This window comes from Pholis gunnellus (assembly GCF_910591455.1).
Source record: "Pholis gunnellus genome assembly, chromosome: 6".
NCBI lineage: Eukaryota > Metazoa > Chordata > Actinopteri > Perciformes > Pholidae > Pholis > Pholis gunnellus.
The window spans coordinates 20,231,798-20,246,648 of record NC_136532.1 but is presented as its reverse complement, the minus strand read 5'-3'; the positions used below and the strand labels follow the sequence as shown (position 1 = coordinate 20,246,648).

The 14,851-nt window shown below is 43.7% G+C and overlaps 1 protein-coding gene across 1 annotated transcript; it reads right to left on the bottom strand.

Annotated features, from left to right (window-relative positions):
- Positions 1-3,429: 3,429 nt before the first annotated feature.
- cdca2 (cell division cycle associated 2) lies at positions 3,430-14,851 on the bottom strand. Its single transcript, XM_079161642.1, has 15 exons — positions 14,738-14,851; positions 13,977-14,151; positions 13,507-13,643; positions 11,324-11,489; positions 10,768-10,922; positions 10,162-10,317; positions 9,125-9,259; positions 8,022-8,345; positions 7,494-7,545; positions 7,313-7,387; positions 6,831-6,967; positions 6,555-6,632; positions 6,245-6,316; positions 5,190-5,352; positions 3,430-4,980 (listed from the first exon to the last, which is right to left on the bottom strand). The coding sequence occupies exons 1-15, from the start codon at positions 14,744-14,746 to the stop codon at positions 4,079-4,081; spliced, it is 2,736 nt and encodes a 911-aa protein (XP_079017768.1). The 5' UTR covers positions 14,747-14,851; the 3' UTR covers positions 3,430-4,078.

Genomic DNA, 14,851 nt, shown 5'->3' with positions numbered 1-14,851 from the left:
AGACAGTTTGGAGATGTGTACAGGTATGTTAGTGGGCAGCTCTCTGTGCCCTGAACACACCACACTGAATACTAACCGTTCTTCTAGACACAACCTCACCACATGATTGCTAACACATGTAAATGCATGCATCTGTATTCCTGTTTTCGATGAATGTGTCTGCTTCCAAACTGTTACGCAATATGTCATTGTCCAACTGATCAGGTTGCATTGATATGCGCATTCATTTTCCATAAGCGCATGAGACCGTGGTCAAGATAATTGGTAGCCTCTTTCATCTGCGGTGTTGTTAGCCAGAACACCAACAGTGTTGTTAGCACCTGTGACACAGAAGTCCTATTTAGCATAAATCCTGTTGCTTCCTGACACAAACGGGATGTTATTAGTTTTCTCCCTCTCTGGCATCGCTCTGCACGTGGTTACAAGATAAGGCAAAAAAAACCACCTGACAGCATCTTTTATAAAAGCCACTTTACATTCTGACATAAACTAACCTGATGGTGCTCACACACCAAGAGCGCTCTCCTTATAGGACAATACAGAAAGCTCTCAAGAAAATGTCAACCCACCTGACCCAAATGAAGGAACATCTTTTTGGAAGAATGATGTTCATTCCATGGCAAAGCTGTTGTGGCTGCTCAAAGATGAAACAACGCTGTAATCTGTGGGCGACACCGTCCTTCGCTTTTGTCAAGAGTAAATTAATTCACCTGCATGACTGTGACTTATGCAGCAAGAGATATCTTTTCCAATAATATGCCTTCTACACCACCCACAATAATCCATCTCCATCCACAGCATGGTCGGAATTCTGGGGGAGTAACGTGTGTAATGCTATATGCTAGTGGCAGCAGCTAATGTAGCCTCAAACAGAGGTCTGGTGAACCAGATTCTGGTTGTCTTCAGGATCACCGACACCGACATAGACAGCAGTACTCCCAAAGATCAGGCTTTCATATGTGAAGTTGGTGGAATTCCCCTTTAATGTGACAGAAGTATTGCACTAAATGCAGGTTAAACTTGAGGCAGATGCAATTAGATTTGAAGATACACGGTATGACAGTACAGAGACGGAGACCACCTATTAATGTATTGATGTTACAGATGAACCATATTTAATAAAGCAACTCAATATGCGTTCAGCAAGCTCCTTACATGTTGAAGTTTCTGTATCGGATCTTTGTGGCATTGGAGACCTATACAAATGTCCATGAAGCCAACTTCAATTGCCTTATATCGCTAAAATAAAAAAAGAACGTTTAATACACATTGTTCATGTCCTCATGCTGCTGCAGTAAGATTGATAACTCCAGGGAAATGATTCATGACCTTGTTCTACTGAAAAGAAAACACCTATACCGGCAATCTTGATCATTTAAGTAGATGAACAACTAAAGCATGGAATTTAGACACGTACGTTATTGTGCTAGAAAACAAAAAAACAGCACTCGCCCACTACAAAACGACTGACTGAGATTTCTGCCCCAAAGAACTGTGGAGCATTTCTAAATCAAACACTAGAAATGCAGGATGCAGCTGTTTGAAGCAGGTCTGAGCCAGCCACAGCTGGAGCACGCAGACAACACTGAAAGACTGCGAAGCAAACCGAGAGTAGCTGGAGGATCTCTTGTTGTTGTCCTGCCTTTGTTTGTTGCCCTCCTCCTGCTGTCTTTCGCTCCGTGCAGGGCTTAGAGAGCGAGCCTCGGAGCATCAATAATGGAGGGCTCACAGCATCGAGCACAGAAAAGACAACTTAATACCATTCAGCTACTAATTAACTAATTGAAAGACGAAAGTCTCTCAATCGCCGAGTACAAATAACTGATTATGCTGCTTTATGTCTGCACAGAAAGTGCTCATCCGTTTTAGAATGAGGCGTAAAATCAAGTGCGGCCTACAGCGGGTGTGAAATCTTGTGGCTCGGGCTCCATATTTGTCAATGAGATCAATGCTCTCTCTTATTACCGGCAGCAACAAGAGCCCATAAAGACCGGATTTATTGTCAGCTGTGTTTGTGTGGAGGAGCTGGATGTAGGTGGCGAGTCAAGCCCATGAGGTCAATCACATGAAGTTGTAAAATGAGATGTGGCCCACATTCATAAAGGGCCCCGAGTGGAGGAAGACAAGGGGGAAGAGGGAAAAGATGTAGAGCAGGGACGCTTCAGTAGAAAGAAATGGACTCCATTTTTTTTTTTTTTGGTAAGTCCTCTCCAGCTGTCAGGCCCGCTCCCTGTCCCATGGGGGGTTGCCACGGTGACAGGAGGCCACATGTCTTGGGGGGGGGGTGTCGTTTTGGTCAAAGGACCCCATTGTTCTTGTGTTAAGCCGTCTTCACTATGCCCGTCTGCCAGGGGACAGGGGCTTCACACCACACACACCCTTCACCCCCCCCCACACACACACACACGGCTGTTAAAAACAGCCCATTCACAAAGACGCTCCCAGTTACAAGTTTTAGAATCAGACGGTGGGACGCGGCACAGACATAACATGGGCACATGATGCTGTGAAAGAACAAACAGGACAAACACAGACACACACACACACACACACACAGGCCTTAAGTGATTCTTATTCGAACAAACAGCCTCTTTGACGCTAATGAATGTGCATCTGCTAAATGATTTCCTCTCCTGATGATAGCATCAGTTCCTGAGACTTCTTTCATCTCGTCACAGTTGTGAACTTGACAGATGAATGACGGGCGTCTGCAACTCTCCGAGTCCACCAGCAGATGGCACAGCAGCCCCACGGCATCCACCCAGACCTACAGCGGTGACTGTAAGCCTGTCCATCAGTGTCCTAATGGGGAAGCAGAGGAGACTTTGGCACACTGAGAGACAGAAACCTCTGGTGTCCTTCAGCCAAGTGGCTCTGACTTGTTGTAAAAAAAAAAAGAAAAAGGAGCGAGTCAATTACCCCGTGATGGATAGATTAGAGCCATGCATCATTCCGGGAGCCAATTTTCCAATGTGAACTGAATTTGAAACTCAATTTGTAAGCGCTCCCTCCGCTCCTCTCCGACAGATGGATGGAGCCAGTAAAGAGGAGCCCACTTGAATCTGTGACTGGTGGAAGCTGAGGTTAGAGGTCAATTTACTTCCAGACATTTGGCCGTGTTCAAAATGTAGATCAGGATGGCAATTTGTGTGGCGACGCGTTCGTTTATGGCGGAAGGTCCCCGGTTTATGTGAAAGGAAAGCTGCTGTACTTGAACTCAACTGAGATATCGGCCGTTTTATTATCTGGATGAATTCCTTTCAAATGAGATTAAATCAGCCGATTAAATGAACACAATTTGATCTGATGAGATGTCTTTACTTGCAACCAAGGCATTTAATCAGCATAAGAGTAAAGCAAGGTACATCTTGACATTCCAGGAAAGTCACTGAGAACACACAAACTTATTTCTGATTTGGTGCAACGTCGTATTCACATATTAAAAGCGTCCATTAAAAGAACAGATAATGCAAGGGGACGGGGCCCTCTTCTGGACAGTTACCTGTATGTCAACAGTTCAGATCACTGGGGGGGGGGAAATAAAAAATATAAAAAAGAGGAAACACAAATAAACACAATTGTTTGAGCCTATTCATTAGATTTCTGTGTGTTCCCCGCATTACTATTCCATTATTATTATTATCATCATCCCTTCCTCCTGCCCAGCCGTGCATGGCCGATGGTGAATGCAGAACGGCCATCTTCATCCATCCATGAAGAGCACATATCGACTTGGAGATGCTTGAGCCAATGACTTTGGGGAGTCTGAACATGCACGGCGATTACCAGCTGAGTGCTTGGATATTGATCGGGAGGTGGTCAGCAGAGATGATTGGGCTCAGAGCGTATCGACTGGCTTGGTAAGCGGAGGGGAAACCGGCTACAAATGACTGGTCAGCTCTAATAATTCACAGGGAACAAAGGCATCAATGTTTTTAGCTAATATTAAACAATCAGGCTGCTCTTTGGAAACTCCTCTCATCTAATCTAAAACAAACAGGATAGGCATGTATGAAGGTGTGATGACTGGATCAACTATCCCCCTTTAATCTTAGTTCATGTAGTCCATATAAAAGTCTCACGAGGCGTTGTCTTGTGTCTCCTCGTGGAGCGAAGGTTGGACGGGTGGAGCAGCACTGAGCCGCTGACGGGCCCGGGTCTTCCTGCGGGACTCTTTACTGGACTCAGGGGAGGTCCAAGCCAGCCAGGCGAGACCGGCACTGTTGCTGCTGTGCTCCGTGGTGCTCTTGTTCCTCAGGCTGCGGCGCACTGAGCGCTGCCTTCTAGCGGCAACGGGTTTGAACACATCTTCAAAATTAAAGTCAGCCTGCCAGGGGGCGAGGTGTATATCGGCTACTTCCACCTCTTCCTGGCTATCGGAGCATGGCCTGATGTTTTCCTGCTCAATAGCTGCTTGGTCTCCCTCTTCCTTCTCCTCCTCTTCCTTGTTCTCCTGCTCCTGCAGCAATAAGACGTTGTCACGTTTTCTCTGTGCTGACCGACTCAAAGTGTCGTTGGATTCTCCACCTGAAGGTGGGCAGTCTGAGGTGGGTGCCTCCAGACTTCCAGGGGATTCTAATTTTCCATCAAAGTCTGTGCAGAGTGCATCTGTATCTGCAGGAATCTGGGCATTATGTTCAGTGTCGACTTCTCCCTGCTCAGGTACAGTGCGGTCCAGCGGGGTTTCGCTTGACGCCTCAAGGTTTGTAGTGGTTTGGTCCTCGGTCTTTCCTCCAGCCTGATCCGGAGTCTCCTCACTGAGCAGGGCATCATTAGCAGCACTGCCCTTCCTCTTCTTCTTCTTCTTCAGTCCTCTCGGCCCCGGCAGCCTCCTGCCCTTCGCTGTGCCGTTTCTTTTACTGGAGTTTGGAGATGTGACGGAATCTTTGGAGGGATTTTCCAAAGCGTTCTTTACAGTGAGGCCACCTGTTGCTGTGTCGTTAGCCATCTCAGGGTTCGAGTGGGTCTCATAATTTGGGGCTGTAGGGCGAAATGACAAAAATAAAAAAACATATCAGGGAAATGAATGCCATTTTCAAGAATAAATAATACATTTCGTGAAGGGTTGTACATGGAAAAATGTACATGGGATATATGATATTTCAATGTTTCTGAGAGCATAAAAGCAAAAGCCATAATTGCCTATCAATAATGTAAAGATAAAGCTATTATCTGCATTCTTTTTGTACCTGAGCAGCTCGTACAGGACGTCTGCTGTGCTGCTGACTGGACGATGAGGGCCAGCCTCTCAGTGATGGGACTCAGGCCGGGGTTCTTGGAGGCGTACGCCCGGCAGCCGTACAGGGAGTGGTCCACGTCCCGGTTCCATCGCCGCGCTGCTGCCGAGCTCCTCTGTGGAAAGACAATCCTGCACCGTTAAAGAGGTTTGTATTGACATGTCCGCGTAAACTGAAATGTGATAGCACCTCATTATGTCATCCTCAGTAAGTACATCAATTAAGATGTTTTTTTGTGGAGGGGTTCCGTGTGCTGATTGTGTCGGCGCCATGTCAGAAGCTGTGGTTATTTGAACTAATAATAATTATTATCATAAATAAAACATATAATCAGACAGTTTAGTTAGAGCATTGCCTTCCTACAGGAGCTGGGGCCACTATTCCCTAAGACAGCATCATTTTGTCCAAATGCATTATGTATCCAGATACACCTTTTGAGATGTACCAATTCATTTTCAGAGGGTAATAATATATAATATAAACGACACCGTGTGCTCTACCGTGGATCGCTGTGTATTTACACACTGCTTTGATTAAATCTCTACCCACGTCATTCTGCGGAGTCAAATTACAGAACTGAAAGTTATTTGGCAAACTCAAACACAGCCCTGACTTGGAACCTGTATAAAAATAAAGAAATAAAACAACTACAAAGCTGTCAGAAGACACTACACACTCTGGAAATGTTGCAATGTGAGCTACAGTAAAGGCAGCTTCAGCTATCCACACTGCCTTCAAACAAGGCGTCTGAGGCATTATTATTTGTTAACGTCTTAAAATGTAAGATTTCATAATAGAATTGTCATCATTTATAATCCTGTGGTGTGTGTCATAAGGTCATTGGGAAGAATAACCCTGGGGCATACACACAGTTGTTTTTCTCCCAACTCAGGCAAAGTAAGCCGTAGATAGATCGCTATCAGCTCCGAGACTTTCTTTCTGCCTCCCGGAATCCCTCAGTGGAGCCGTGTAAAGAGAAATCAAACGAGCAGACTCCGCCAACTCACCTTCATCTTCCCAGAGGCCGTCTTGGCAGCGGAGCGCGTCGACCTCTTCACAGGTTGGCTCTCCTCCGGCTGCTGGGGGAGCACAGAGCTGGCATGAGGATACATTATATGATCGTCTCTCTGCCACACTTGCTTGCAAACATAAAGTTGATATCCTCGCATGAGATTTCATTCAGATCCAGTGGAATTAAACAGTAGATTAAATGGGAGCATGTTATGACCCCTAAATTATTAAAAAGACGTCTCGTCTGGTAAATGGAGTTTTGCACAAGTGAAATCAAGCTGAAAACAGCTGGCAGTAATAGCAGACCTTTCTCTTTTGACTGCTGGAGCGAGCTGGAGCCTCACTGCTAGGTGCATGCTCGGGTCCTGGCTGCTGCTGCTGCTGCTGAGATTTAGAAGTTTTAGTGGATGAAATGAATTATTCACAGTACGGAAATCTATAGAGGATGGTAATAATCTGGTGATGAACACACTGTTACTGAATAAATGGGAAGCAAACTTGTAAAACTATATCTTGTGAACCCAAAATGACCCATCCAAGAAAGTAGATAAAAAAACCACAGAAGCTACAACGATGGCAGACCTTTTTCCTCCGGTCTCTACACGGGGCTGGAGCTGGAGCTTCCACATCTGCTTCATGTTGCTTCTCCTTCTCTGGCGAGGCTGTAGGCTCACCCAGGGCACCCACCTGGGAGGGTGTGCTGGGATTGGTCTCAGACTCTGAGGACAATTGACAGTATTATAGCTGAAATGACATCTATTGAGTCTGTCAGCTGTAGGTAATAGCTGGGTTAGCATTGTTAATGATAACAGAGACTAAACATTGGTTGAACAGGACTTTGATATAGCTGAATCCAAACGACAAAGGTCCCACTGTCTTTGATACCGTGGTTTAACATGTCCCATATTTGCCTTTTTACACACTCAAACACTGGCAATTGGCTTGCTTTCTTCAGCTAACTTAAACTTAAATTTAATTTGTGTTGTAGAGACGAGAGAAGGTGCAGAACAGGAGAGACGGAGACATAAAGTTAAGTGTCAATGAAAGGAAAAACGGTAGTTCACCTGTCAGAATCTGAGAGAGGGACTCCTCGTAGAAAGCAGCGTTTAAATTCAACGGCTGGGCTTCCCACAGACATTCTGAAAATTCAACAAATGGAAAGAGCAGTTATCATTACAGTCTGACTGCATTCTACCAGAGACAATAGGCTGGAACTGTCAGGGTAAGTAAAGTAGAATAATCAACCTGTATTCCTCGTCCCCGCAGAGTCAATCTCCTCCATTAAAGGGAAAACAATCTAGGACAACAAAATACAAACAAACAATGTTGACTGTAACAAACACATAGTGAGACATATTCTGGTTCCTGTAAGTAAGTACAATTATTAAACATCACTCATTCAGAATTTCATCCAGTTATCATCTAAAAGCATACCAAGAGAAAACTAAAACCGTAGTGTCACACTGTTACATATGTCAGTACGAATAAACAAATAAATCTAGTTGTTTGTAGCTGAGAGCGACTTGGATCGGCCCTTTTCACAGCAGCCACTGTGCCATGTCATTGCAGGGTCAACAGGTGTAATCAATAACAGTAATTATGGCCCTGGTATTGTGCATGCTACCCACTGGAAGGCCGTGACACTCTAAATAGAAAAGGACCATAAATAATGTTAATTACACATGTTATAACCGTGCTATGACACCCGGGTTATTTACTATTTTACGACATGTAGAGAGCAGTATAGACACCAGGGCATCACAGAAACATTACCGATCTTTCTCCATCCTCTCCCACAGAAGGCGTTCTGCGGTTGCGAGGCATTGCAAGTGTCGGCGAGGCACCGAACACAGCAGGGCTGCTGAGATCTGGCTGTGCCGCTGCTGCTGTCTGGGATTCACTTCTCTGCGGCGTCTTCAGCACCGAGCGCGGCTGTAAGCTCCCACCTGGTGTGGGCGCCCGGGCCGGCGTGCCCCCCTTCTGTAGCGGTGTGCTGGGAGGCAGGTACTTATCAAAGAACTCAGGAGAGAGCGGACCTCCAAAGCAGACCGTCTTTTTCTTCTTCTTCTTCACCGTGGAGGTCCCGGTGGAGTCGTCCTCCCCAGCAAAGACAGTCATCCCTTCAACGCACAAATGATTTGCGTTTTTTGCTGCCCTCATTACACAATGTACGCAGAGGCAGAGAGTAAAGATTCTTCGCTTTAAAATCTTGCTGTTTTACATCAAAAGGAACTGATCACAAAAATGATTTAGGGTTCAGAAGTTTAAGAGAGATTGATTAAGTTTTTCAGACACTGATATGCCAGTTAGACAAGCAAATAGTAGAAGAAACTGAAACTATGACAAGATATGACATACGGGAATTTTTTAACTCATATTCAGATATTAATATAGTGTATTTATAATTCAACTATCTGAGATATAAAGGACTACCTAATTATCATGAAGCAGAAGTTCCTATAAATTTGTCATGTTGCAGCTTTCTTACACAATTAAAAGAAGCGTTTTCACTGGGTCAAAGTAATGTCTGTGGTATCAATATTGGGACGATTGAATTTGCTCATCGAGTCCAGGTGTTGTGAGTTGTGGGTGCTGATCCCCACATTGCACATTCATCCCATGTTTGGTCTATTTGATGAGAACTATTAACACTCCCCTTGTAGCTAAAAACACACACAGTGTTCTCCAATACACACGACTCAAATGCCGTTAATTAACACAATTTCTTTTCAGAAAATAAAAAGGTTAACACTCTCCTGGTATTCAGCCTGGATACGCTGCATCCAGCAGAACGCTGTGCACCGAGCCTCAAAGGCAGGCTTGAACCGAGATAAAAAGGTCAGTTACTCCTGCGCGGCCGCTGAGAGTACTGTGTGTTTACCTGTGGGCTTCATCTCCAACAGAGAGGGAAGAGAGGGGATGTGGAAGGGGGGGGCGGGCCGGGCCGGTGAAGCCGCTGCAGAATCATTGGGCGGTGGTCGGCCGAGGCTTTGGAGTTCAAAGACATCGTCCTGTTGAGAGGGATTATATGAGCTGTAGTTCAAGGAGCTTCACAGAGCAGGTTGTTCAGTACGAATTATTGTGTATAGAATCGGTTTCTTCCAGTAACCTCACAGTGGGTAAGACTGATCGCATGGACAATGTCCAAATGTTGTTGTGTAAACCAATTGGTTTGAACCACAGCTGTCAGCACTGATCAAAGTGGTTCACCTGTTAAAAACGTTCAATGTGGGGAAGAAGGACCAGGAAATGCATATTTAGCATTAGCTCTACACAACAAATACAGGTCCACTATAGCTGCATACTAGCGAATAAGAAACGTTTTTTATCTTAGATGAAGATGAATGTTGGAGTGGGAAAACACAGAGAGACCTTTAAGTGGCATTGTATGACATTTGTAAAAATGGTGCTTTCTGTCTCGTCGCCTGCGTGACCAGACACGTTGAGGGCGAGACGCTCTGTTGAGGGAGGAGATTGTCACAATCCCATTACTGTAGCTCCGACTTGTGATTGCCTGCTATGGGGCTGCAGTTGAGATGCATACGATTACTGCTTGGCACCATGTTTGAGACGGAAGTGTGCTATACTGAGCATTAAGAAAACAGTGTGCTTGGTTACTTAATGTTACAAATGTCACTTCACTTCCCTTTGGCAGTAAAAACAACAAAAAATCTGCTTGAATTCTCTCTGAATCTGGTTGTGCGGTCAATTAAAAAACACATCTTCACTGGTTCCATGGTTAGACCTGTGGATGTTTTTGATGTTTGTGTGAAAATGGTAAAGTCATTCTGTTACACAGTGGGAAGGTATTTGCGTCATAGCAGCATCACAAAGGTCTCTATAAATGTCTCTGTGATCCACTCCTAACTTTTGTGTGCACGTGTGTGAGTTCAAGTCTGGATTAAGACCAAACCTGCTGGTTCTTAGCAGGGGAGCAGGTTTGTAGCTCAGGGTCAACGTGAAGGGTCGGGGATATAAGCACAGCGTGGGCCTCTTCCACAGTCTCACGGGATGTCAGTGGTCCTTGTGCCACAACCTGCATCACTGGTTCTTTTTCTTCTTCTTCTTCCTGTGGATATGATCAAGGGATTCCCACTGTTTCATTCTGCTACACAGCACCACAACAGCAACAACACTACTACCAGGGATACAGGAAACGCAGATTTAACAAACTGCTGTTTCAGTGTAGTTTAGAATGAGACTGGTATCTTAAAACTTGATGTTGCACTTTACAGAAAGCAAGTGGAAGCTCTGAGTAAAAAAAACCCCCAAAAGATGTAATTATAAATAAATAAAGCTCCATACACAGCACTTAAATCAAACTTGCTTCGCTTGAAAGTTTTCCTCTTTTTTTTGGGATGCTTGTGTTTAAAAAGCCCCGTGCAGCACGGAGTTCTAACATTCATCGAGGAGTTAAAAATAATCAGAGGATTCAATGGAAGGCAAGTACAGAGAGGGAAACCCTTTTAGCTAAATTATTAAAAGCAGTCAAGTAAGTACATGGTCAGAGTGAGTGTACCTCCTGCTTCTTCAAGCTCATGTGGAGGATAGGAGCGCTGGCCTCTTTAATCTCCACCTCACTGCCTTCAACGGGGCCCATGCGCCTCCTCTTGCTGGGTATGGGCGTCATCATTGGTGGGTGGTTCTCCTTCCCTCCATAAGGGCGGTTCCTATCTGACAGAGGGGGAAAAAAAAGCACCCATCGAAAGGACAAGTTATATAAACATAGAAAAACAAATGGGACTTTGGGACACCTCAGCTAAATGAAGATAAAAGATCCCATATCAAATAAACATATCATAAAAGCACTGCTTGGGAAAAACAACTTGATCAAAGGGATGGAGATAAACTCTCACTACAGCAACAAACAGCTCAGAAACTGGCCCATTTAAGAAGCTGACCAAGCTCTAAAGAAAATACTGCTGCAAGATGTTGTCAGAGTAAAACTTATACTGTGCTATGCATTAATCCACTGCTTCTCAACAGTGCCTCCAGCCATCATAAAGGAGTCTTACTGGCATGGACCCTTGTTGAGAAATGAAACTATTAATCCTGTGGCAATGAGGCAGCCTCACCAGACAGATAATCTCTTGTCTTGATGCATCCTCCAGTGTTGCTGTCCTGCCTTGGCATCGGATCACAGACCTCACTCTCTTCCACATCCATCAGGCTCTGGAAGGAGGCCATCTTCTGCCTCAGCGTGGAGGCGACCCGGGGAAGGAAGGGGCTACTTCTGTCAAGCTGAGAGTTGAGACAGCAGAAACAAACAGATCTGCTCAGTGATGCAGTTTGACAGGTCAGAGGCTTTGGAGATTACAGAATTACCGAGAGGAAGGACATCTATCACAAACTACTTCCACACACACACAATCTGGGAATATTACTTTTAGAAGTTAACTGAGCTGTGCATCATCTAACGGCAAGAATATTCAGTCATTACTATTACGTATTATTATCAGACTCATCACCTGCAGAGAAAAACACCAAAAGTCCAGAGAAACTTCTTAAACCACTTCTGCAGCATAATGTCCTTAATATGCTCCCTGTGTTCCAAACATGCACAGTTTTGCCAACATATGGCTGAATGCATAGCTTTCATTTGAATCCTTTGCACAACGAATTTGTGCTTGTGAGCAGACTTGTGCCATTGGCTTGTCAATGCCCACCTCTTCTCCTTCATTGGTCAGCAACATCCCATCTAAAGCAACGAGTGCGCTCGGACAGAATATCATAGAAGCTGTTTACAAGCTTAATCCTAAATTATTTTGTCATATACAAATGATGTGCATAATTAAGAAGAATTGTGTGTTTCTCAAATGATCATAACTGAGAATATATGCTGATGTAAACAAAGCTTTAACAGCATCAGAAAACATGAAAAAGTAAAGACTCAGAGGTTGTCTATTGTTAGTCCAACTAAAAAGGAGACTGAAACATATTGTGGTTTGGGGCATACTGAAAACACGGATGGACTGCAGAGAATAGAGCAGAATTGATTTGAAAAGTGTAAACGGATGTTATTGTGGAGTCAACATATTCGAGTCATCCTGTGTATTCCTTCACACTAGTATTTCCATTACAAAGCAGCCTGGGAGAGCCCAGCTTTCATGAAAGAAGACTGTTTTCATTGAGTAATACTAACTATTCATATTTATTAAGTGTAATAGCTACTTTCACAATGATCATATGAGATACAAATGAAATCTAACCAAAGATGTCTCCATCAAGACACAGACTCTCCTAAATTGTTCTCTTCAAATGTGCAATAAGATAGACTCAGATAAGTCTTTTCTTTATGATGTTATGATATTTCAGCATATTATATTTTATATAAGACCACGTCAATATCATTGCAAAGGCTGTGAAAAGTTCTATGTGTACATTGAAGTTATCCTCTTAAAATAATGATATACTGTATATATATCATAAGCTACTTGATCTACACATGTGGCAGAATGTGTCTTTTCATGCAGAGTTTCTGCTACATTCACATGTGGTGGGCCGCCAAGCTGGAATTTTCAGTGCAACATCAATCCACTATACGTAATACTGCTGCATTTAACAGCATTTGCCAGAAGTCATTCAAAATGCCACTGTCACAACGGGAGCTCCATGCTTTTCTCTTCTGCTCTGTTCATTTGCTGCCTTAAGCTTATGCTGATGCAAAAAGCTACTGTTGATGTGACCACTTATTGGGCGTGATAAGTAGACGGATGTCTGCATACAGCAGCTTAATGATGCTTGTAAGGTCTATATCGGGACACAACACCAGTAACCCCACACCAGCTAACACGTGTTAAACAAGCCGGACATGATAGCCTGTCAGCCCCTTAGATCAGGATATAGTAAAACTTATTCTGAAGCTGATAAGCTTTAAAAATCTCAATATCTCACTGTATGTCTATGGAAATGAATGTGTCTCAATTTGTCTGTAATCCCCTTTTGAAGCTAGAGTGAGTCAAAGCAACTTCTGTTGACAGCAAGTTCTTTATCAGAGAGCACGTATGTGAACACACACTGTAGACGTAGTGATGGCAATCCTCGTTTGCATCCGACAAGGGAAAACAGTACACAACATTTCTTTACAGAAAGTGTGCCGTATCGTCACGTACAGTATCAGGAAAATATGTCAGTTTCAACATTGATCACAGAGAGCCAACCAAAAGCCAGACTGCAATCTAAATACTGCCTCACACAGGAATAGGATGTGACAAAGGTCTGCGAGATTTACTCAAATGTATCCCATGAAGGATCTCACCTCTGGGGTTTGGAAGGTTGGTGGAGTCTTCATCCTCTGTTGTGCCATGAAGCGGATGAGGGAGTTTGTCTCTGGGGAGCCGCGGACACCAACGCCGGACCTCCGCCTTGCCTTTAATTGTGCTAGACGAGATTTATCTAGAACAAGAGGGAGAAGAATGCCACTTCAGTAACACTTGATTGGTGACATATACAGACAAATACAAATGTCTTTTGCCTCTGATTTTATGCATTAGTTGTGCTTAAGAGTGCATCTGTTACTGCTTTGGTCACTGTAGTATGATTTAACATGAGTGTTTCTTTGTGGATGGTTTAACTGCTAATATTACAGATTATGACAAACCCTTGATAATACATGGATTTCCTTGTGTTTTCCAACGGTGGTGGATGAATGAAAACAAAGTAAACATTTCTGTCTATGAAAGGCAATGCACATGCAGTTTAGCGTCAAACAAAGACCTGTCCGCTCACCTTTGCTGTTTGATAATGACGCTGGAGTAAAACTCTGCACAGAGATGCCAAACTGACTAGGTGTGAGCCCGGAGAAGATCAAGGGGACTGAGGAGTCATCTAAAACTGGAGGAGAGTCCACTTCTGAGGGGGTCAACATCTGACCTCCATCGGTGTTTATCTCAGCGGTAGCCATCTGTGTTGACAAATTGAATAACGTTAGGTCTAATAATTCAAGAGCAGCGGAACAACAACATGTGAAGTGTTACTAGAAGTCACTAGGGAGAACTTAAAATGAATGACAACAGGGGACTATTAACTATCATATATTCCCTTTATATGTTGTTCCAATCAGTCTAATGCTTGTAGGCAATGTCAACTGACAATATACATTTTACATTTCTTTCAACTTCACGTCAAAGTCCATATGGTTGCAAAAAGTGACGTCCCACAGACTTTAGCATGATGCTAATATAGTTAGCTGAATCCCCGGTAGCATAACAAAACTAAGTTAGCGCTAGCTTCATAATAAATGCCCTTATAGAACGAACTGAATGGTACGGTTTAACAACAGTGTAACAACTAACTTTACTGTAGACTCCTGCCAGGGACGTAACTCTGTTATATCACCAACTATCACGGAATATTAACGATAAAGCTAATTGTTACAAGCTAACGTAAGTTGTTCATGCCCTTCTCCTCACACGCGACGTTGGCTAACAGTAGCAACAGTACCCCGTTAGTGTTGAAGATAATGGAATGACAGCGAGTGAAACACTTACCTCGTACATTTACCTCGTGTTTTCTGATTACATATATATATATAAACACATGTAGGGACTATTGTGTCATAAAAAGCACTGACATCTTAATACATGTTCCTATAAAACACAAAC